Source organism: Carettochelys insculpta, chromosome 19 (genome assembly GCF_033958435.1).
Source record: "Carettochelys insculpta isolate YL-2023 chromosome 19, ASM3395843v1, whole genome shotgun sequence".
In the NCBI taxonomy this organism is placed as follows: Eukaryota; Metazoa; Chordata; order Testudines; family Carettochelyidae; genus Carettochelys; species Carettochelys insculpta.
Window position 1 is genome coordinate 16293997 of NC_134155.1, and position 22878 is coordinate 16316874.

General features: G+C 47.4%; 1 protein-coding gene across 1 annotated transcript in view; it reads right to left on the bottom strand.

The window, feature by feature from the left end:
• MYBBP1A (MYB binding protein 1a) overlaps window positions 1–22878 on the bottom strand; it is a 103065-nt gene that overhangs the window by 52796 nt on the left and 27391 nt on the right. The window contains exons 16-23 of the mRNA XM_075013415.1: window positions 21973–22065; window positions 20477–20629; window positions 18717–18881; window positions 16573–16730; window positions 15036–15170; window positions 12823–12940; window positions 11071–11202; window positions 8267–8335 (exon numbers count right to left, since the gene is read on the bottom strand). Of these exons, the coding sequence (XP_074869516.1) occupies window positions 8267–8335; window positions 11071–11202; window positions 12823–12940; window positions 15036–15170; window positions 16573–16730; window positions 18717–18881; window positions 20477–20629; window positions 21973–22065 (1023 nt within the window). The remainder of the gene's footprint in view (window positions 1–8266; window positions 8336–11070; window positions 11203–12822; window positions 12941–15035; window positions 15171–16572; window positions 16731–18716; window positions 18882–20476; window positions 20630–21972; window positions 22066–22878) is intronic.

Below are 22878 nucleotides of genomic sequence, written 5' to 3' on the forward strand. Positions count from 1 at the left end.
CTCCATGACAGGGTGTCACTGCCTTCTACAAAACAGGAATACAATGAGCTTCAAACCCTACAGTAATTTCATCTGGATCACATTTCCCTAGTTTGCTTCTGAGGATGTCATGTGGAATTGTACCATAAGCCTTACTAAAAAATCAAGACAGGTCACATCTACTGCTTCCCCCATACCCACTAAGTCTGAAACCCTACCAAAGAAGGATATTAGGTTGATTAGACATGCTTTGTTCTTTCAAATCCATACTGGCTATTCCTTATACCCCTGTTATCTTCTAGGAGCTTATTGTTTAATAATTCGTTCCAGTCTCCTGCCGCATATCCAAGTTCAACTGACTGATCTCTAATTCCCTTCTGTGATGGAGGTAACACTCTCAAAATTACAGGCCTTATCTACTCAGACAGGTTGCACTGGTTTAAACATGAATTGGTTTTAAAACAGACTGATGGACTGACACAAGCCACTCTCTGGGCATTTCTACAACAGATTATAATTGGCTATAGTAGCTGAGCTTGTGCCTGCAAATTTAGCAACACAGGGTAAACTTCCATAAGCCAGGATGATATTGATTTAAGAGGTCCAACCTGAAATATGATGCCTTCTACTTCCATAGATTTCCAACTGCTTTGTGAAGAAGATGAGCATCATGAGATCCTCATCATAGGTAGAGAACTGACTTGCACCCAATCTGCACCACTTCAAATAAATCAGTTTAAAAACCATGTATTCACACATTCAGTTACTAGAAAGACCTGGGTTCAAGGCCCTGCTCTGACATGCACTTCTGCTGGGAACTAGGGGCAGGTTACTCTCTTCCTCCCAGTTGCTGAAGCATGGATGTACGTCCCACTCAAGATTATTAGGATATGTACATCAGATTGCAAGGTGCTCAGAATCACTACAGTAAGTAGGGACATCAAAGTACCTATTAAGTACCTTGAACTGACGTGCTCTGTAATTATTGTAGAAGTGGGTCTCTCCTGGGGATTTGGAGGATGGAGTTCTGGAAAATGGGGTCTAGTCTGCTCATAAAGATGCACTAGTTGAATGAAACACGGGCATAAACTTTTGTGAGTAAAACCCACTTCACCAGATGCAGAGGAGTTAAATCTGTTAATCTTTAAGGTCCCACGGGTCTCTCACTCTCTGTGTTGTCACGTTGTTGTGGTGAGAGGGCTTGTGTGTTCCAGTGACTCTGAGAGGAATGTCATAGGGAGCCTCGTACTGCCAGCAGGGTCACCCACAGTGACAAGGTCAAGGGGGAGGGTCCAGAGGAAGAACGATCCTAAAAGTCCTCAACAGCAGAACAGGTGGAGGATAGCAAAGGTAAGGCTATACTGGCTGTGACAGTGGATAAAGGCTACAGCAGACAGGAGACTCCCAGTCATCATGAATCCTATGCCACTGGACCTGAGCTTTCTATCCATCAGTGCAACAGCTGCCCCACACTAAAAGAAGTCACACACAGGCATCTTCCTCTGCATGCTCCTCTCCTAAACTTAAGCCGTACAGCAACTGGTGAATGGCGACAGAAGCAGGATTGTGAAATCTAGAAGCTTTTAGTCACGGACCAGCATGTAGGTGGCGAATGTGTGTATCGGTCATTCTGTTTCAAGAACTGAGGTGGCAGAACAATTTCACTGCTGCATCCGTGACTGAGCAGCCCTACTTAGGATCTGCTCTGCTCACCCATAGGGAGGGGGCTAGAAAAGGTGCCCGAAACATAGTCCACCTCAACCCCCTAACTAGATAACCGCATTCACTGAGTTCACCTCTACGTGGCCAAAACAGAACGGTAAACTTTGGAACATGGAATATTCGGACCCTAATGGACAACCCAGACAGTGGGCAACCAGAAAGATGCACGGCAATTATCACCCATGAGCTGCAACATTCAACATCAATATCACTGCCCTGGCAGACGTGTATAAACCAGAAAAAGAACAGCTGAGAGAAGGAGGAGGAGGGTGCATGTTTTTCTGGAAAGGAATCCCAAAGGAAGAAAACTGCATTCATGGAGTAGGATTTGCCCTCAAAAACAAACTGACAAAGATCCTATCTGAAGTCCCTGTCAGCATCAATGAGTGTCTCACGACTCTCCGCTTGAAGCTTTCCAAAAACCAACAGGTAACTGCCATCAGTGCTTATGCACCAACTCCAGATGCCAAAGATGATGTGAAGGAGAAGTTCTACACCTGTCTGAACGCAGTCCTGAAAGATATCCCCAAAGAAGACAAGGTTATTCTCTTGGAGGATTTCAATGCCAGGGTCGGAACAGATGCGGAGCTCAGGCAGACTACCACTGGGAAAGAAGGAGTTGGCGACAGCAACTCCAATGGAGTGCTTCTCTTTACAAAATATGTGGAACATGAGCTCATCATCACAAATACCATCTTCCATCAAAAAAACAAATTGAAGACCTCAGAGCAACATCCTTGCTCAAAGCACTGACACCTCATAGACTACGTCATAATCCGCACTCAGGATCAGTGTGATGTCCTTCTCACACGTGCAGTGGCTAGCGCTGATGACTGCTGGACTGGACTGGACTGCTGGTTCTGATGACTGCCATATTCTATCCACAATGGTGATCAGGATTGTCACCAAACGGAGAAGTCAGAGGAAACCAATCTGACGAAAAGTCAATGTACAAGGCTTGAAGGGCCCCATCAGACGAAGTGACTTCCAGATAGCACTCAAAAGGAAGCTGCCAACAGCATACCCTAAAGATGCAGAAGAACACCATTGTCAATGAAAAATGCCATCACTGGAGCATGTGGAAAAAAAAATTGGCTACCAGACCAGGAAGCATCAGGACCGTTTTGATGAGAATGATGTGGATATTGAATGTCTGATTAAGGCAAAGAGAAAGCCTTTAGGGCCTGGCAAAGTGACATCAACTGCACAATGAAGAGAGAAATGCATGCCAAGGCCGAGGCAGAAGTCCAGTCTACAACAAGGACTCTGAAAAAACAGTGGTGGACTGAGAAGGTGCAAGAGCTCCAGCATCTCGCAGACATCAATGACACAACAGGTTTCTTCAATGCAACCAAAGCTGTTTATGAACTAAGAATCAATCCCCTTAGATCAAAGGATGATGATCAAAGGAGGGAGCTCTGGAACCGTCCCTTCACCATGGTTGTAGAATCCCTTGTCCAAATCCCTCAGCAACCACCTGGAGACCATCTTGAAACACTTCCTACTCTGAGTGAGGTCCAAGCTGCCATCAAAGTGATAAAGGGCAACAAGGCAGCTAGACTAGATGGAATCCCCACCATAGTCTTCCAAGAAGGTGGGCCAGAGCTCCACAAACAGTTCTACTCCTGTTTCTCAAGATCTGGGATAGAGAGCAGATGCTGTGACATTTCAGAGACACTGATCATCAGTTTCTTCACAAAGGGCAACAAGCTGGACTGTGGAAACTATCGTGGCATCTTTCTCCCGGCAAGGGCAGGGAAAAATCTTAGCTCGAATCCTTGCAAAAGGGCTCCCGCCGCTCTCAGAAGAAATTCTCCCAGAATCCCAGTGTGGCTTCCGACCATTCTGAAGAACAGCAGACGTGATCTTCACTGTCTGGCAACTGCAAGAAAAATGTCATGAACAAAACCAACCCTTACACATGAATTTCACATACCTGACCAAAGCGTTTGACTCAGTTAATCACAGCGTTCCGTGGACCATCCTCTCAAAGATCAGCTGCCCCAAAATATTCATTAGCCTCTTGAGGCTGCTTCACGACAACATGACTGCCACAGTACTGAGCAACGATGGATTTCAAAGCAACTCCTTTGAGGTCCAAATGGGAGTCAAACAAGGCGGTGTCATTGCCCTATCACTGTTAGGCACCTTCATCGCCATGACCTTCACCTCATTGATGGGAAGCTTCCAGATGGTGTGAAGACTGTCTACAGAATGAATGGGAAGCTTTTCAATCTCAGGAGACTGAAGGCTAAAAGCAAGACCTCCACAACCTCAGTCATGGGGCTTCAGTACGTGGATGACAACATGCTCTTTCTCCCAAGGCCCTTCGGACCATCTTAAGAGCTTCTCCTGAAGCATACGAGAATCTCAGCCTCACACTGAACATCAAAAAGACCCAAGTGCTCCACGAACCCTCAATGATGGGTCAATCTCATGTACCTTCTATTGAAGTCAATGCTGCTGGAAACTGCTGGAAAATGTGGAGCACTTCCCATACAGTGGAAGTCATCTTTTTCACTAAAGTAGACATTGATGAGGAAATCCAGCATCATCTGAGCCACGCAAGCTCTGCTTTTGCCCACCTGAGACAAAGGGTCTTCAAGATCCGTGACATCTATCCCAACACAAAGCTTCTTGTATATTGTGCAGTGGTTATTCCAATGCTGCTGTGTACACGTGAACCCTGGACAACATACGACATCATTTGAAAGCACTTGAACAGTATCATCAAATCTGCCTCCGGAGAATCCTATGCATCTCTTGAGAGGACAGACACACGAACACTAGCGTCCTCGAAGAGTCAAACATCACCAGCATTGAAGCCATTATCATTCATCAACAACTTTGTTGGGCTGGTCACGTGGTTTGGATGTCTCATCAGCACCTCCCAAAACAGATTCCGTTTTCCAAGGTGAAGGAAGTACAAAGGAGCATTGGTGGCCAGAGAAAGCAATAGAAGGACATGGTGAAGGCACATGTGAAAAAACGCAGCATCAGTGTCAACACTTGGGAGAACCTTGCCCCAGACTGCCCTCAGTGCAGAACGATAATTCACGTGGGGGTGGCACAATTTCAGAGGTCCTAGCGCAGTGCAGACCAGGATAAGCAGAAAAGAAGAAAAGAGCATCAAAAAACCGCCCCGTTCCCCTCCAACCACTACCCGCACCTGCCCTTTCTGTGTTAAGACCTGTGGCTCCAGAATCAGGCTGATCAGCCATCAATGGACTCATAAATAGGCAGATAACATGAAGACGTCCTACTCATTATCAAGTGACAGCCATGAGACAAAGAGACACAGAACTACCTTTTTGGCTGATACAGACTGACGCAGCTACCCCTCTAAGACCAATGTGAATCAGGCACACCAAACAGTGAGCGATGAAACAAAGGAACAGAAAGAGGAAGTGATTTGGCCAAGGTCACCCAGGACGACAGAGGTCAAGCCCAAAATAAAACTCACATCTCCTGACATCCCGTGTTCTAACTACAAGACCAAGCTATTTCCCACAACGGGCGTTAAGCTGAACAAAGTCATCTAGAAGACCCCTTAACCCAAAGTAACAGGCTGCAGGCTCTTTTCACACATGTTAACTGTAGACAAAAGTGTTAACACAGAAGTCAAGCCCCAGGTTGAACTCAGCCTGCTTCTTTGGAATAGCTACTTCCTGCAGGCTCTGGCTGGGACATTCTGCCTAGCAGCAGCTCAGCAGCAGATAGCCCATCAATTAACCCAGCAGGCTAGAGAGAGACACCTGTCAGCATACCCAATTGCTTCTGAGTGCCCTACTGTGCCTGAATATATCCCCGCAGAAAATGCCATGTCTCTGTGCAGGGAGAAAGGCTCAGATTCTCTCACTCTTTGGAACTCACTGCTGCCAAAAGTCATTGAGACCAAGGACTTGGCAAGATTCAGGGACATTCATACGGCTATCCAGAAAATCCAGATTTATTACACGAGGACATTTACCAGAACCTCTGACACTGGAGACTAGAGATTCTACCACACAGACTTTGGGTCAGTTCTACTCCAGCAAATCCTATGCGCCTATGCACAGAACAGGTGACGCAGTCCAGGGTGAGCCATGGATGGCTTTACTCTGCTTTTGCACCTACATGATCCCAGGTCAGAGGAGCCCTGAGTATAAGTGAGATCCTCTGTGAAGCTGCCCTAAGTCACAAGTTTCTCACAGGGTGCCAGCAAGCCATGCCACAGCTCAGAATCACCCTACCCCAACTTCTCCACGTGTGGCTATGCCTCCTACACTGCAGGGGACAGGATGTTCCCTGGATTACTACCAACAGGGAGGGTTTAACAGAAGATACCCTTCCTCCCTCTCCCCCATCAGAGAACTGAAATTTTGACTGTAAAAAGCCAAATGTCCTGAGAGGGACACAACTGGGGTGGTTCAGCTGGTTGATTGCAGTGAGCCAGCTGTAACTCCCGACTCAAAAAAAACCCACCAACCACTTCACCAGGACTCACCTGTTCTTTAATCAACACAGCATAGTCACGTCCGGGTCTCTCCCCTGCCACGTACCCAGAGCCAACAGTCCTCCCACTAAACCAGGGCTGAGCAAAATACAGTCTGCTGGCAGCATCACAGACTGATGTAGCAGAGAGCCTCAGGCAGGCTCCTTGCCTGCCTCTCCCCTCACACACTGCTCATGCACCTGACAAATGGGGTCTTTGCCCATGAAAGCTCATGCTCCAAAATATCTGTTAGTCTATAAGATGCCATGGGACTTCTTGTTTTTTTTCCCTCAAAAAAGCAGCTTCAAGACCCTGTTTGTCTTTCAACAGCTGCGAGCCCAAGGGCTGGGGGAAGGCTTCATGCCCTGCCCCTACCCCCAGCACAATCCCATTGGCTGGTTTCTGGCTAATGGGAGCTGCCTGTGAAGCACAGGCATTGTGCAAATCACTCCCCATAGGCTCACAGCTATTCACAGATGCACTTGGCCCCTCATGGACAGACGCACAGGGAGCCTGGCTGAGAAATCTGCTGGGCTGCTGGCCAGGACACACCCAGGTGAGTCTCATGGCCAGATCCTGCATCTGGCACCCCAGCCCCACCTCAACACTTTGCTCCCCCACCACCTATAACCATAACCCATTGCCCCCCCCATAACCATAACCCTCTGCCCTCTCCACCCCACATAACCATAACCCTCTCCCCTGCACCTGCACTGCCTTCTAAACCCTGCACTCCAGTCCTCTGCCCCAGGTCACAACTGTCTCCTATGCTCAAACTCCCTCCCAGAAGCCATGCCCCCTCCCGCACTCCAATCCCTCCACACCTCCTCCATTAAGAGTGGGGCCCTTCATCACTTACCAAATTCTTGGAGTGCCCCCCACATCAAAAACTATTGTCCACCCCTGTGATAAACAGATTCGCATAACAAAGCTCACTCATTGCTGTGGGGATCCCTACAGGAGAGAGTCGTTATTCTTCATGGAAGGAGAGAGAGCAACACCAAATGAAGCTCTCTGCAAGGGATACCGCATGGGCTTTTGAGGATGAAGCCAAGAACACGCTTCAATTAATTAATTTGCGTGTTATTAATAGAACCTGTTCTCACCTCCATCCAACAAAGTCACTTTGGGCCTAATCTGCATTAACACCTAGCTCACTTTAGCAGCACAAATGTGCTTTTCAGTGTGAGTAAACTTAATTTACACTGGGCAGCCTAAGGCAACCTTAGTATAGATGAGTTATCCGCTCCTTTGTGGTTTAGTTGCACTGCTGTCAATGATCAAACAGCGACAGAGTCACTCCAGGCTGGCTTGCTAAGTGAGGTGAACTTTACAGCCAGGGAGTGAAGGTTAGAAAGACAGCTAGAGCTGTTTTCATGGGAGGCACTCAGACATCACAGTGATGGGTCCTGACAGAGAGGCTTCAACTATGTATATGTGATAAAGAGGCCTCAGTGGGTAGTCATTCCTGGTCTGGTTTTATCAATCCATATAGCAGAGCCTGTCTCACACAATGACTCGCAAAACGAAACAGTTCCACGGTGGAGGAGCTGAACACAGAACTACTTGGCCAGGGAAGTAGATTTTACCTGGGATTGGGTTGCTGAGGAGAGGGCATTATCTGGAGCGATTATGTTAAGCAGGCATGGGAAGTTCACCTTGGGATTGCTGGTTCTTGGCATTAGGAAGGAGAGATTTCCTAATACGAGGAGCTAATAAAAGGAGCTTCTGACTCACAAAGCATCAAGCAGCTATTCAAAGACAAGACGAATCAGGGCCTATTGTACAGTAATACCAGCTCAAGCCTGCAATTCCAGCACTCCCATGAAGTGTCGAGTACCCTGGCACAGCTAGGGAGTAAAAAGCCCAGAGTGAAAAAGCTCGGCAGCTGAGAGAAAACTGGAAAATACAAAACCCGACTCATTCACCTGCAGTTGGACTGCAACAGCCACAAGAGACTGCTCCTCGGGGAACCCACTTTGCAGAATGGGGCAACAACTCTAATGGGAGAAATATCCATAACAGCCGAGCCACCATGACTAAGAGCCATCTCGAAATCGCTGTTTAACTCAGCTTTGCTTTCTTTCTTACCTGCTGATGCTGTCTGGCTCCCACTGTGACGGACTTGACAAGGGTGTCTATTAACGGCTTGCACATGACCTGCAACAAAGACGAACCCAGTCATTCCTAGAGCCTTGCCACAAGGCACAGAGGTTTTTTTAAGGCCTCAGTTTTAGTCAGCTGTTGTGTATGTTGATTCAACACCTGGTTACTTGAAAGGTAGACGGCTTTGCTCACAGCTATTCTCGGCAAAACGTTAGCTCCACTGAAGTCAGTGGCAAAAGTGACTGTTTTCAGAAGTTTCACTCTCCCTTCTGCCTGGCACCATGAGCTTAAGCCCAGATCCTGCCAACCTGTGCAGCTCTACAGACTCACTGAAGCAAGAGAAAACTCAGAATTAGGGTTTGTCTAAAACGTGATGTTTTCCTGAGTAAGTCCATGTGTGGAAGCTCTTCCTCTGGCACACAGGACCTTATTCCAACTTTGCTTAATCCACTTCGCAAGTGCTTTACCCAGCTTTAAATTCACACCCAAACCCAATGTATTCCTGATCAATTTTCATGCATGCACAGGCCCATACAATGGGGAACACTAATGAACGAAGCAAGAGTTTTGAAAGGGATTTAGTTTTCACAGGGAAATTAGCCTGTCACTTATGCAGGTTAGGGGAACGTTTCCTTGCAGATGGGTTATTCCGTAAGTGCTCACTGCAGTTCCTTGCCACCCTCCTCTGAACAAGCATGGATCGATCACTATCAGTGAGACGACAACAAACTGTGAGTCTGAGTCAATCTGGCAACTCCTATGTCCCTAAATGACTCTTACCAGCTTCATGAGCATGAAGAATCCAAAGACAACAATGCAATGGAGAATGGCGCCTATGGATTTTAAACAACTTGTTCAAATACCTCAGATTTCACGTATAAATGTAATGTAATGCTTTTCTCTTACAATGCCCCTGGGCCATCAGACGCATTCACTGTTCTTTGCTAGAGAATGAATCTTCACAAACTTTTTGTGCCATTATTAAAAACCATAGAGACTTAGTACAGGATGAACCACTCTAATCCGCAACTCCCACATCCAACATCACCTGTAACCTAGCATGATTTTAATTAGCTGGATAACCACTTATCAGGGGTGTGGCCAAGCTTCCCGTGGTCCCATCAAGTTTGTTAACCGCCACCAGTTCTGGGTCTCAGTGTTCTGTGCTCTTATTTAGCCCTAATTTAACCTTAAATGTCTTCTAAGAGCCCAGTAAGCAGCTGAAGTGTTCGTACTGTGCAAGACAATCTTGACTGCCCATGGTCTGGCAAATTCTCTTGTTTGGCACCAGGGTGCCGGACTAGAGGGAACACAAAACCTGTGATTCATTGAATAAACAGCTCAGGCAACAGGCTGAACTGAAACAAGTCACCTTAACACTCTCATAAAACATCACCTTTAAATGGGCAAATTCGGACAGGGAGGTTTAAGGGACCATCCTGAAAACAACATTGTGCCCTTAAGTCCCAGGCCCTCCAATGGGAATCCAGGGCACGTGGCATCTTGCAGGATCGGGTCCTAAGCCAGGTGCCCCCAGGATCAAGGAAGGGTTAGGAGCAGACCCATGAGACTTTCTGGCCAATAGATGGTATCTGCCCTTCCCGTATTACACTGGTCTGGTTGGCTGGGGCAGGGCACAGCCTCCCAAGGAAACCCGCCCTCTGGGAGCATCCCCTTACCAGGGTGGAATTAAATAATCGGAAAGTGAATACACAGATTAGAATGTTTGACATTTTGGAGCCTCCTTCCGTTAAACAGGCCTGAGACAGCTGTTGAGTGGCAACTCTGTTGCTCCCAAGCATCAACATCTGGGAGGGCTAAAGCATGACAGAATTTCACAGGCTTTGGTTTCTTTTTAAACCATCGTCTCCATTTCTTGCTGGCCCCTGCTCAGCAGAGCCAAGATCAGAGTACTGCAAACAGAACTGCTCTCCAGGAAACTATTGAAACTGCCCCAGCAGCCCCGGGAGAAATGAATGTTTGCAGGTCAGCGGACTGCTTGAGTTTCTATTTGGGAATAGACATGTGCTCAGGACAAATACTGCTCACTGAGTCCAATACACCAAGTGAACTGCATCCCCAGAGATGGTTTACAGTGCTGAAGATGCTGGACAAATGGCTTTCCTAAAGCCTCTTACCTAAAACACTGGGTATATCTAAAATACCAGCAGCGGCATGTCCTCCATCTGTCATGGGGAGGTGAGGGGTTCAGAGAACTATTTCTGGCAAAGACTCGCAGGAAACCAGCTGGTTCGAGGAGGTGGGGGGTTAGAGGCAGCCATCTTAAGCAGTACCAGTTCCAGAGGTTCAAAGCCTGCAGTGTCAACATCCACTGACTATCCCAAAGGCTTGGGGGTGACAACTCAGCTCCATTAACCAGACTGGAATATGGGCACTGGTGTCTAGTTTGCAGGAGACTCAGCAGACACTCAGCACGCTTTGTGTGTGCAGGTAAAAAACCATTGTTGAAGGCAGATGGACTAGAATTGCAGCTTGATGCATCCCTACCACCTTCAGTACAAGTGCCAAGCTAACATACAGTGGCAGATTTCATCAGGCTAAAAAGAAAATCCTTTCAATTGAGATTTCTCCGCCAGATCCCCTCCATACAATAGTGCATTAATGGCAGAATACAACAGCTCATTCCTCTGCCAATTAGACTTAGCACACTGAAATCCTCGTAGTCTCTCAGCTGTGTCACAAACCCACAATGAACTGAAAAATAAAACTCATCACTTTCTGAGGGGTTACAGAGACACACAGGGCAGCACATTCCTAGCCATGCTTACCGGGAAGCGGCCAAAGAGATCAAGAAACATAGATCCTGTGAGGGCACTCTTTCTCTTGGACAAGAATCCACTCAGTGCCTCCTGATACACCTTGGTCACTCTCTTCAGGTCCAGAACACCTGTGTCAGGAAGCTGGAAAGTGCATCAAGGTAAGATGAGCTTGTGAAGCAATGCGAGTGATTCTATTTATAGCAGAGCACAGGCTGGATTGCCAAGACTTAACGTTCTTGGGTACTTTACACACTTGACCCCAACTACGTGCATTTTCAGGACCCACCTCAGCATATTCCTCACCCACCCAAACATGTGGGCTCTGGGCATGTCAGTAATGCAGATCCAGACCACTCAGCTCTTTTCAGTTATACTGCCCCCTGTACTTTATGAAAGATCCCATTTTACAGGTCGGCAAAACTAAGGTTAAAAAAAAAGAGACTGACATGGGGATTTTCAGAACAGCCCCAACGTCACTCAGCAGATGAGTGACAAAGCTAAAAAGAGCACCCTTGTGTACGACTACCAACCCACTTCACAACACTGCCTCCAGGTGAGGTCAGATACGCTACACTCCACTTTGCCAGGTAGCCACTGTCTCATCTCAGCTGACAATGGTGCAGAATGGTCTGGTTTCACAAATAAGACTTGGATTTCCTAAAGAACTATCCTCACTGGGGAGATCTTTGATATACATACCTGTGGGAATACACAAAGGGCTTTTTTCCCCTGCCCTGTTATTTGCTGTGTAAAAAGAGTCATCTCCTTGTGATGGTGAGGCTTAGTTACGTCTGGCTCTTGCGTCCGGTTTGTGCTCTACCACCACCACAAATGGCAAAACACAAATAGCAGTGTCCCACAGGAGGTGGCTCCCTGCTGTGCAGGCTGAGGGGGAACCAAGATATAAGGCTCCTGCATTTAGATGTGACCATTAGGGATGGACCAACAGCTGAGTGTTCCAATCTGGGGCTCTAACAGTCCCTGAACAGTCTCCCTGAATAAAAATCTTAACCAAATCTAAATACCAGCCTGTTCAGGATCCCGTCTCATGTGACTGCTTAATTGCACAAAGCAGGAGGGGTGTCACAGAGCTCCCACACCTGGTCTACACTGAAAAGCTAGCTCAGCACAGCTACATTGCTCTGGGCCATGAAAAATGTTGTGTCCTGTGAGATGTCCTTACAATTGACCTAATCCCCAGTACAGATGCTGGTAGGTTGACGTAGGAATTCTTCCATCAACCTAGAGATGTTTAAAGTGCATTGATGGGAAAAACCCTTCCATCCACATAGGAAGCATCTCCGTTACACTGGCACAACAGCACTGCTGTAGTGTGGACATGACCTGAGACATCAGGCATAAAGGTCAACCAACACCACCCCACTCCTCCTGGAAGAGGGTTCAAAGTCACTGGGAGGAGGCAGTGGGGCTAAGATACATGTGAACAATGGAGTGAAAAGCATTAATATGTGTGCGTGGGGTCTGGTTTACTATTCAGTCAGCTGGCACCCAAAATGTATTAGCACCCTTGATGGTTAAAGGAGATACACCTCATCTGGACAGGTGGTTAAGCAGGAGATGGGCGAGAAGAGTGAGTGAGGGCATGGCAGTTCAGGAAGCAAAGGGGCCTTCAGATAAGAGGGGCGGGACACTGGGGACCCATGACCAAGTACAACAGTACAATGCAGAGTGACAAGACAAAAGCCACCTGGATCACAGCCATGTAGAGCCCCTGCCTGGGGAGGCGAGTGGCCCTCTTACCTGGTCGGTCTGCGCACTGCTCCCATCACTGGTTTTCCGTTTCTTTTTTGAGGGAGGAGGAGTCGCCTCCTCTCTGGCCACATTTCCCTTTAGCACTTTGAACAGGTACAAAGAGGCACTAAACCAGAAACAAAACAGTGAGATAGGCCGTGTTCAGTGAAGCGCCCAAAAGTCACTGCCCAGGCCCCCGCAGTCAGAGGGCCACCAGAATCCACAAGCCGGTCCCTGGTCAGACAGACAGTGCAAGCTGCTCTTCTCAGGGTTCTGCAGCAGGGACAACAAACAGGTCTGGATGCTGGGCTGGATGCCGGGTCTCCTTGCCCTACGGCGATCTCTCGTTGTATTGACTGCTACGTGAGGAATTAAACACCCCTTTGCTCTTGTTACACCTTCCACCCAAGGCTAGCTCAGAGCCTTGCCCACTCACTTTCACTATATTGTGTTGTTGCTTACAGTTGTGTTACTGGGATGCAACCAACAGATTACAGAGGGAAGCACAATGTTACAGCTGAGTCAAACTCAGCTAGGCAAATTTACAATGCTAAGCAGCGGCATCCCCACTCAGAGACAGAAGAGCTGTATTCAGAAATGGGACCAGACTAGCTTGAGGAGCAGAAGAAATAAGTATCTGCAGCACCAGCATCCTGGGAGCTCCTCACCCACTCGTACCAAGGAGGAAAGAAGCAGATACTGTCGAGTCGAGATTAGCTCCCTTCCCATTTGATATTTTCAGCTGCTTAAAGCCCTGGCTGCATATCCCTTGTGAAACACAGATGGAGAAACAAGCTACCAGATGTATGCAGAACAGTCCCTGCAATGGGAATCCAACCCTGCAGTGACACCAGCTCCCATCCCGATGAGATGGAGTCAAGATCCAATTCCGTTCCTTATTACATAAACCAGTGGAAATTTTCCACTTTCTACCCGCTGGGTCAGACCATCTGCACTGCATCTTCCAGGCAACAGGAACACTACAAATTTGGCTTCTCGTGTCAGTGGTGCTTCTGTGTGACAACTCTCATGACTTCCCCCACACTTCTCTGCAGCCTCCTCAGAATTTCCAACCCTCCCATTCCCCCCAGGCCTAAAGGTCAACGTAAGTCTCACCAGCTCCACCTATTACCATGCTATCAGTGTTACCATTACTAACAAGTCACCATGGACTGCTGCTACCCACCTCTGATCAACAAATTGAAATATTAGCACCATCTCCTCAGCCTCTTAGCCCCTGAGATCTTTGGCTTTACCACCATGAACGGAGGCACTGCCCCACACATGGAGTAAAACTGTCTGTAACACATGGGCAGGCAAAATCTGGCCCACCTAACTGCTGGATCCGACCTGCCCCCATCCCATGGCCAAGTGGAAGCCTTGAGCCTGACTACTGCGCCCCTCACGCTGCTCAACATAGCCAGGTACAGGAGCCACATGCTCTCTGCATGCCATGTACCCCAGGAAAGGCTTTGCACACAGCCCCTGCCCCCAGCACAGTCTTGCAGCTCCCATTGGCCAGAGCTGCCTGGGCAGTGCTGGTGGTGCAGGCAGCAAGCAGAGGTCTTCCTACACCCAAAAGGGCGCACAGCGGGCAGAGGAGCACATGGCCCCTGCAGCTGGCCGCTTTGCTCAGAGTGTGGGAACACGGCCGGCAGAAACCCTGCCCGAGGGACCCGCTGGGTTGTTGGCAGGGAGTGACCAAAGTGAACACCTCCTGTCCAGAGCCTGTGCCTGGCACTCCACCTTTTCTCTCCCCCTACCCTCTGCCACCCACTACCAGCTCACAGACCCCTCCCAGATCCTGCACCCACCTTACACCCCTCCTCCAGGTTAGAATCTTCTCCCGCATCCATGCCCACCTGGACCCTGCGCCCCCTCCTGCATCCCAATGCCCTGCACCCAGTCACAACACCCTCCTCCACTCAAACTCCCCCCCAGAACCCTACTCCCTCCTGCACCTCAATCTCCCACACCTCCTCCATTAAAACATCAGTGAAGAGTGAGGGCCTTCACTACTTACCAAATACTTAGAGTATCCCCCTCTTCCAAAATTATTGCCCACTGCTATTGTAGCATCTCAACATATGGCCCAAAGACAGACCTTAAGTAAGGTCTCTCCTGAGGTCAATGCAAGTGCACTCAAGTGCAAAAGCTGGGAATACGGCCCAGACCTTAGCACTGTGCTAAATGAAAAGAGTTCTCCCAGCCCTGCTACCCACCTGAAGTAGTAGAGCGCCACTGCAGAGTCTGTGTGCTTGCTGGCTCTCTTCACCAGGCTCTCCAACAGGGCATGCAAATCTGTCTGCCGCTCACCCACGTTCTTGCAGTACTGCTTGGCTCTACATAAGCGGTTCCTGAAAAGAGCGTTCAGGATGACACAGGCAATAAAAATGCAGGGCTGTCACCTTGGACAAGAGAGTCTGGAGCAACAAGCTAGCATTAACCCTTCACATGAGAGCTCAAAGTTACCCAGCATGCACCTCACAGCTCGTAATGAGAGCTGTGCTGCAGCCATGGGTAACCCTGAAGAGGGGTGTTGACAGCTCTTGTTAGCGGTTTGATACTCACCGTGCTTCAGTTACAGGGTGGCAGTGTTTGCTGAGCTGCTGCTTACACCTTTCACCCAAGGACCCAGGCTCTGTCTATACTCAGGATCGATCTTCTGGAGTTCGATTTCCACGAAATTAATCTATCAGGGTCAGCAGCTGACCTCTGTACTCCTTGCATAGTGTGAGGAGTAAGGGAGGTCAACGGGAGAAATTCTCCCATCGACCTTCTTCAGCGAGGATGGCCAGGTAAGTTGACTGCAGATACGTCGATTCTAGCTACAAAATTGCCATAGCTAGGATTGCCTATCCGCAATTGACTTACTTTCCCTAGTGTAGACATAACCCCAGGCCCAATCATGAAGTGAATCTGGGGCCCTGCAATCTTGTTAGCACTAAAGCACATGCAGAGAGTGTAGCTCAGAACTGAAGGTTATGTTGGGGATGGGAGAACGCCAGGTACTGTGCACAACATATTATGCCCAACTCCAGCCTGAGCTATTAGCCTCTCTCGTACTCTTGAACAACACCAGAATGCACACGCAGAGTTCTTCTGCACATGAAGATTCTCTAGTCATAAAAATGCCCCTCCCCCTGCAAAAGCTGGCTGTGATAATGTCAACTACCAGAGAAACCAGGAATGTGTCAGCCCCATGTGTCACCACACTTCCCACAGGAGGACAGCAGGCGTCTCAAAATAATCTCCTGCAGAAAGCGAGACTCCTTGCTGCATGACTGAGTTGTCTGCTGCTTTCCCTCCATCCCACTACAGGGCTCACAGGGCAAGGTCAGGCAGGGCAGGGCTGTCATCAAAATAATTTTTTACCTTGCTCTAAAATTTACACAGCACTTTAGATTTCATGCTGGACAGAGAGACTGAGTGACCACTTACAGTATGTGATTCAATGCACAATCAGAGGTATATAGGAAGGGTGCCACTGACTTCAGAGGCATGGGATCAAAGGATTTCAACTTCTCTGAGTGTGTTTTGTTCTGGAAATCCTTCCCTGAGACGGAGGGGGAAGGGGGAAGCTACAAACGAATGGTGATCAGGATTCTTTTTCTTCTAATAATGTGTAAATATCAGAAAAAAGAATGACGCTTAATCCACATTCACTGCAGCCTCGTCATGTCCAGCTGATATGGAAACCAAAGACATCCTGTCAAGTATTTAAAAGACTTTGAAAGCCACCTGAGTGCAGACACTTACTTGAAGATATCAGCTGTTTTCTGGAGGAAGTCTTGCTCCTGCTTATCAGAGTCTGAACTCATGCTCTGCTCGATCACCAGAAGGAGAGGCTCCATAATATCAAACACAAGGGGGTTCTCCGGTTGCTTAGCAAGGAACACCTCAATAAGGTCCAGCACCTAGAAATATAGGCTGTTCAAATGAGAATCCCTGCAGACTAAGCACCATGGACATGCCACATGACAGTTTCTTCAATGAGTCTATTTTCAAAGCACACTTGCCAACTTTGGGGAGAAGTGGGGATAAAACAAAGCACTTTTAAAAAAAATTAAAATTACATTTTCATGTGAAAATTGGGAACCTAACACCCAGAATTATTGCAACTGAAAGAGATGAGAGAAGCATATTCTTGGGGTTTCCCTTTACACTTGACAGCGTTCTGTGGATAGAGAGTCTTTTTCTGTGAAGGTCAATTACTCTTCCAGGCCAGATCCTCAGATGGTGAAAATTAGCATAACAAAGCAGCTGAAGACAAACCAGACAATCACTTCACCAGCTGAGTGTCTAGTCCATTGACTTCCAGACTAGCATGGTGACCTCACTCCAGTTCACTGGTGCATGTAACTAAAATGAAAAACACACAGCTGCACCAGTGACACTGGATGCTCCTCAGTTCCTACATTCCCTCCTCCTCCTCCCCCGCGTGCAGTTTGGCAACATTTATAAAATTACAGCACAAACACTCTTCTAGTGGATGAAGCAGCTTGACAAATCCAATCCACTCCACAGGTTCTACCGTCCCCTAGTGGTCACGAATTAATACTACATTCACAGCTACTGAGAGAAACTGGTGTCACTGCCAAGTTCACCTCCAAGACAAGGTGTTGGCAACCTGTGGCTCTTTAAGGAGTCATTTGCAGCTCCAGATGCTGCTGCTCCTCTTGAGGACTTCTCTGGCAGCTCCCTGCCCTGCCACTGCTGAAATAATGGAATTCAACGTCATTGGTTTAACGGCCAGCAGGAGGAATCCAGCCATTAAACCAGTTACATTGACTTCCATTATTTCAGTGGTGGCAAGGAGCCACCTGTGCTGCAGGTGGGAGAAGCACCAAGCCCACAGGAGAAATACAAGGAGGGACGGCCGAGTCTGCCCCTGTTGGAGCTGTACAGCCCTGCCGAGAAGGAGGCAGCAGCCACACAAGTGCAACGCATGTAGTTGGAAGAGTTGGAGTAGCTCGTTGGCCGAGGTGGGTTAATCCTGGGGGTGGGAGGTGGGTTTGGGGCTGAGGGGGGTGAAGCCTGGGGATGGATGGTGGGTTTTGTGGGATGGCGGGGTAAAGCCTGGAGGCGGGGGGTGGGTTTGTGGGCGAATGGAGGTAGAGCCTGAGAATGGGGTTATGGGGCGTTGATGAGAACATTGTTCCTTCCTGCTTAAGAGCCTGTCCTCAGGGGCAGAATTTTCCTTGTCCTCATTCGTTCACCAATCCAGGGGTGAAAGTAACAAACTTTCTAACTGGTACAAATCATTGTGTGGGTGCTGTTCTTAAAAGAGGGGCTACAAAAAGTGTGGTCTGACTTTATTTATTATGGACCAGCTCGTACTCACAGGCATTGAAGCTCTTGAATTATTGATTTTATAACCAAATTTGAAAAAAATGTCTCTTCTCACTATTTTGGTTGCAGACCCCTGTTCAAGACCCACCACTATCATGCCTAGTAACCCAGGGGAACGCATGCAGCCAGGAGATTCTAGTAGGTATTCTGGATGTTTCCATTTCACGATGCTCAACTTGAGACATTATCATCAAAAAATGTCAAGTGCTCACTATGAGAAAAAGGTGTCACCAATTAAAAATAAACAAATTCAGCACCCTAAAAATCACTATTTTTTTAAAAGCTTTGCTTTTATGTCATTACTATTATAATAATACATGCTGTGGTAGGACATTGGAGTCCTCTTCATGAATCAGAACTACAACATGCAAGGAGCTGTACATAAAACCACCTGACAGGGATAGTTTTGTTCTGAAGCTTAGGATCTAAATACACATTTAATGTTCCTGGTTTCTTTAGCAGATTATTCAATGCTATAAAATATATACAGCTGTCTAAGAAAATGCTTCAAAGACAGACATGGGCCATTCAATAGGGTATTTGCCTCTGACCTTAATCTTAAAATCCCGCCGTAAGATTTTTTCCTTCCGCATCTTCTCTTTCTCATCCTTCTTGGCCTGGGTCCGCTTCTGCTGTTCAGCAAAAAGGGCTGAAACGGTCTCATCAAGGGCCAGCATGGTCTCGTCATCCATATCCTCATCACTCTGGTCTCCGCCCTTTAACAAAAAAGAAAAGGACTTTTACTTATTTTGAAATTCAAATCCCCCTTTTCCTCAGCTCCTAGGAACTAGAGATCACAGGGGTCCAAACACTTCGAGCAAATGAGAGTTCTAGCCATTCAACCTCAAGAGGCACAGGACAGATTTGGCTAGTGCTGGACAGACTTCCACACATGGACTATGTCCACACTGGAGAATTTTGTTGACAAAACTAGCATTTGTTGACAAAACTTGAGGCACAGCCACATTACATAGGAGTTCTGTTGACAGTAAATCGACAAAGGGCAGCACTTTTGTCAGCAGCATTCTGCCATTCCCCCAGGAGGCAGAACGACTTTCGTGGCAGAATTTGCTGACAGAAAGCAAGTGTGGATGTTCCAGTGGGCCTTCTGTTGACACACAGGCCTTCCGGAGCACCGGGCAGCCCTGTCTGCTGTACTTCTGGTTGGCCGTTCTGTAGAGACAGTGGCTGGGCAGTCTGGCCACACTCTGTCGACAGAGAGGATCGGCAGTGATCTGCTTTTGTACGTAGCCACGATCTGTCAACAAAAGTTTGGTTGGCAGATCTCTTCTGAGAGTAACTTCTGTCGACAGATCACTGTAGTGCAGACATAGCCATGGAGACTGACTTGAGTTGTAGAAGCTTTCACCTGACAATATTTAGCACAGCAGAATCTTACCTCGTACAGGGGTGTGAGAAGGCAGCAGAGATGTTTAAAAGGACAACTCCCTACCCGTGGCTTGTGTGCACATCTCTGACAGCCAGGTTACTGCATAAATGACTGGAAGGCCACTTTCCTGCCATGTGACCCAGCCAGGGGCAAGAGGCAGAAATGCTTTCACTATATGGGCCCAACTCAGGCTGTTTCCAACGTGGATGCCTGGAGGGGGCAGGGAGGAAGAGGACAAAATTAACCCCTCCCATCTGACGAGTGCAGGGTTTCAGATGGGGATTTCTGGGGCAGGCTTGGGAATGCAATTCACACATTTTAACCACATAACCCTGCCTGAAGAAGCAGGTGACAGAGAAGAGGTCTGGGTTTCCTCTCTGTGCTGCAGCTCTCTCATCAGTAAAATGGATTAACACTTAGCCACATCTCTGGAGTGCTTAGCAATCATCTGACCGAAACTGCTATATAAATGCTCAGTATTATTTTCCCCCTCACGCCCTGATGCTCTGCTACCAGCAATATGACAGGTCTCCACAAGCAACAGACACAGACATTGTGACCCCACACAGAGGTCAACCTGAATCCATACCTGTAGGTAGACTCTTTGCAGAACCCAGGTGCGTTAGCACATGCAAACATTGCCTAAGGAGTAAACTTGGAGCTAGAGGCTGATATTTCCGTGGTGCTCAGCACCTGAGCCCTGCTGACTTTCAACAGGAGGTAAATGCTTTAGATTCCTGTGGAAACAACAGCCCTGGGTTTCAAATGCACATAAAAGATGGCTGGATCAGGAATCTCGCTCCCCAGAAGGCAAGTGGATTAGACTGTCTCAAGGTCCTAGTTACACAGAATAAAATATTTAGAGCCTCTCTTTTGGGCTCTCAGAAGCACCAATCATCTTGCCCGTTTGCCAACACCTACCAACACATTCCCTGCTTGCAGGACATTCATCAGCTGCTTCCGAAAGTTTTCATCTACATCTTCTTTATTGTTCTCCTCTTCACTGTCTTCCTCTCCATCTTCCTCAGAGCTGTCATCATCCTCATCTTCAGAGTCTCTACTTTCCTCCTCGTTCTGTGAAGAAGAAAAGAGTTCTCCAGGCCCCATCTCCCTGCCAAAGTTGTCACTGTTTAGAAGTGTCTCATCCATGACTGGCCCTCCTCCACTTCCTAAGCAGTATGGGAGTTTCAGGCTGGTGAGACCAAGAATAGGCAAAGCAATGTTCACTTTCCCCAATGCTGTGTGCCTCAAACGGGATGGTAAAAGAGGACTGCTGGCAGAAAGGACATCCAGCCTGCACATTAGGGTTATCACCAGAGCACAAAGTGGGACAGGCTGCAACACCTCTCCAGCGTATCCAGTAAGAGTTACCAAAGAGAAGTCAGACTGGGCCTGGCTGTGGGGAAAAAAGACCTGCAGGCATTGCAGTAAGGAGCCTTGCTAGGGAACCAGCTGTGGAGAGTTCTTATTTTCATGCCTAATGAACTTGCATTTGGCCCACACCACTTGAGTTGCAGGAGTTCCTAAATTTTGAGCTCGAGGATCCAGAGAACCCTCCGTCACAACTATTCAGGCTGCGGCCAACGAAGGGTGATAGCTAAGGTGGTTTGTGTGACGTGAAGACCTGTCCACAGGAAATCACCTACTTCAGAAAAACAATGAAGAGTCCTGTGAGACCTTAAAAACTAAGGGTACATCCACACTTAACTGGAAGATCAATGCGAGGGCGGTCGATCTTCCAGGGTCTGATTTAGTGCGACTAGTGGGGCTGTGATAAATCAAACAATCAGGTTTCCACCATCGAATGTGGTTCTCCTCTCGATTGTGAGGAGTAGCAGGGTCAACGGTGGAACCCTGATTGTGAGGAGTCATGAGGAGGAAGGGGAGTCAACAAGAGAGTTTCTCCTGTCGACCTCCCGCTGCAGTACCAGCAGAAAAAAAATCAATTTAGGATACATAGACTGTATATAGCTACTCAGTTCATGTAGCTGGAGTTGCGTATCTTAAAATTGATTTTTCTTTGTAGTGAAGACATGACCAAGCAGATTTATTTGGGTATCAGCTTCCATGAGGAAAAAACACTTTGTTTTCATGCATCTGACAAAGTAGTTTTTCCCCAAGAAAAGCTTATGTCCAAATAACGCTGCTAGCTTTTAAGGTGCCACAAGACTCCTAGGTGTTTTTGCAGACACAGACTAACACAACTACCTCTCTGTAACTACTTCATAAAGCAGTATTTCTGACATCATTTTTCTTCAAGACCAATAGACTAACATTTGGGCACTTCCAACAAGATGTGTTTAGGCTGCAAAATACACACATGGCTATTTTATTAAAAGCAAAATGCAACTAATGTCAAAAGCCACTGTTTTCAATGGGAGGAAATGGAAGAATATTCCTTTAAATGAAAAAGTTACCATATTCTCCTGCAAGATTTTCTTGTTTTTTTCTGTTTCTTCCATCACAACAACAGCACTTTCTTCATCCTGATCCTGCTCTGGATCAAGCACCTGTGGAAGAGTTTTCCCAGTAAGTTTTATTTTGACTTTTTCATATACAGAATGTACAGCTGTTTACAGCAAACTGAATTAAGCAAACAATGAACAAATCAGAAATTCTAACAGGCTAGAAAAACAGCCTTTTAGCGTCAGTCAACAGTTTTAAACTTGTTACTCATGGAAAGCCACAGCAGAAAATTTGAAAAAAAAACATATAATACTTTTTTCAGCTAACAAATAAGAGGGAAAAGGAACACATATGAGGAAGGGAACAGTAAAATAAACAGATATCTAATTTAACTCATAATACACATTGTACTCTTTGTAAGAAGTACTGTCTAGCCTCCCCCACCCACACCAAGCAATAGATTTTTCTCTCATAGGATACAGCCTTCAGTAGCAATGTGATCCTATTTATTCAGACTTTGGATTTCAGGTACTTTTAGCATTTTTTAAATATTATAGATGATAAAACATGCAAGCACACTGGTGTCTAAAGCAGTGGCTCCCAAGTTTTTCAGTAACACAGCACACTTCAATGAGAGAAACAACTCCACAGCACCCCCACTTTTTACTTGGTTGCGGGGGGGAAGAGGCGAGAGCATTTAAACCATGCCCCAGACCCATCAAGCTCCTTCCTCACCTCCCTCCCTTCCCCCTTGCCACAGAAGAGGGGGCAGGCTCCCCTCCAGCCTGTTTGGGACAGGAAGCAGATTTTCAGCTGCTTCCCGACATGAACATGCTCCTGTGGGGTCAGCATTTCCCCTCACAGCGGCTCTGCAAAGAGCCACTGCGAGGGGAAATTGACAAACCCTGCGCCAGCTG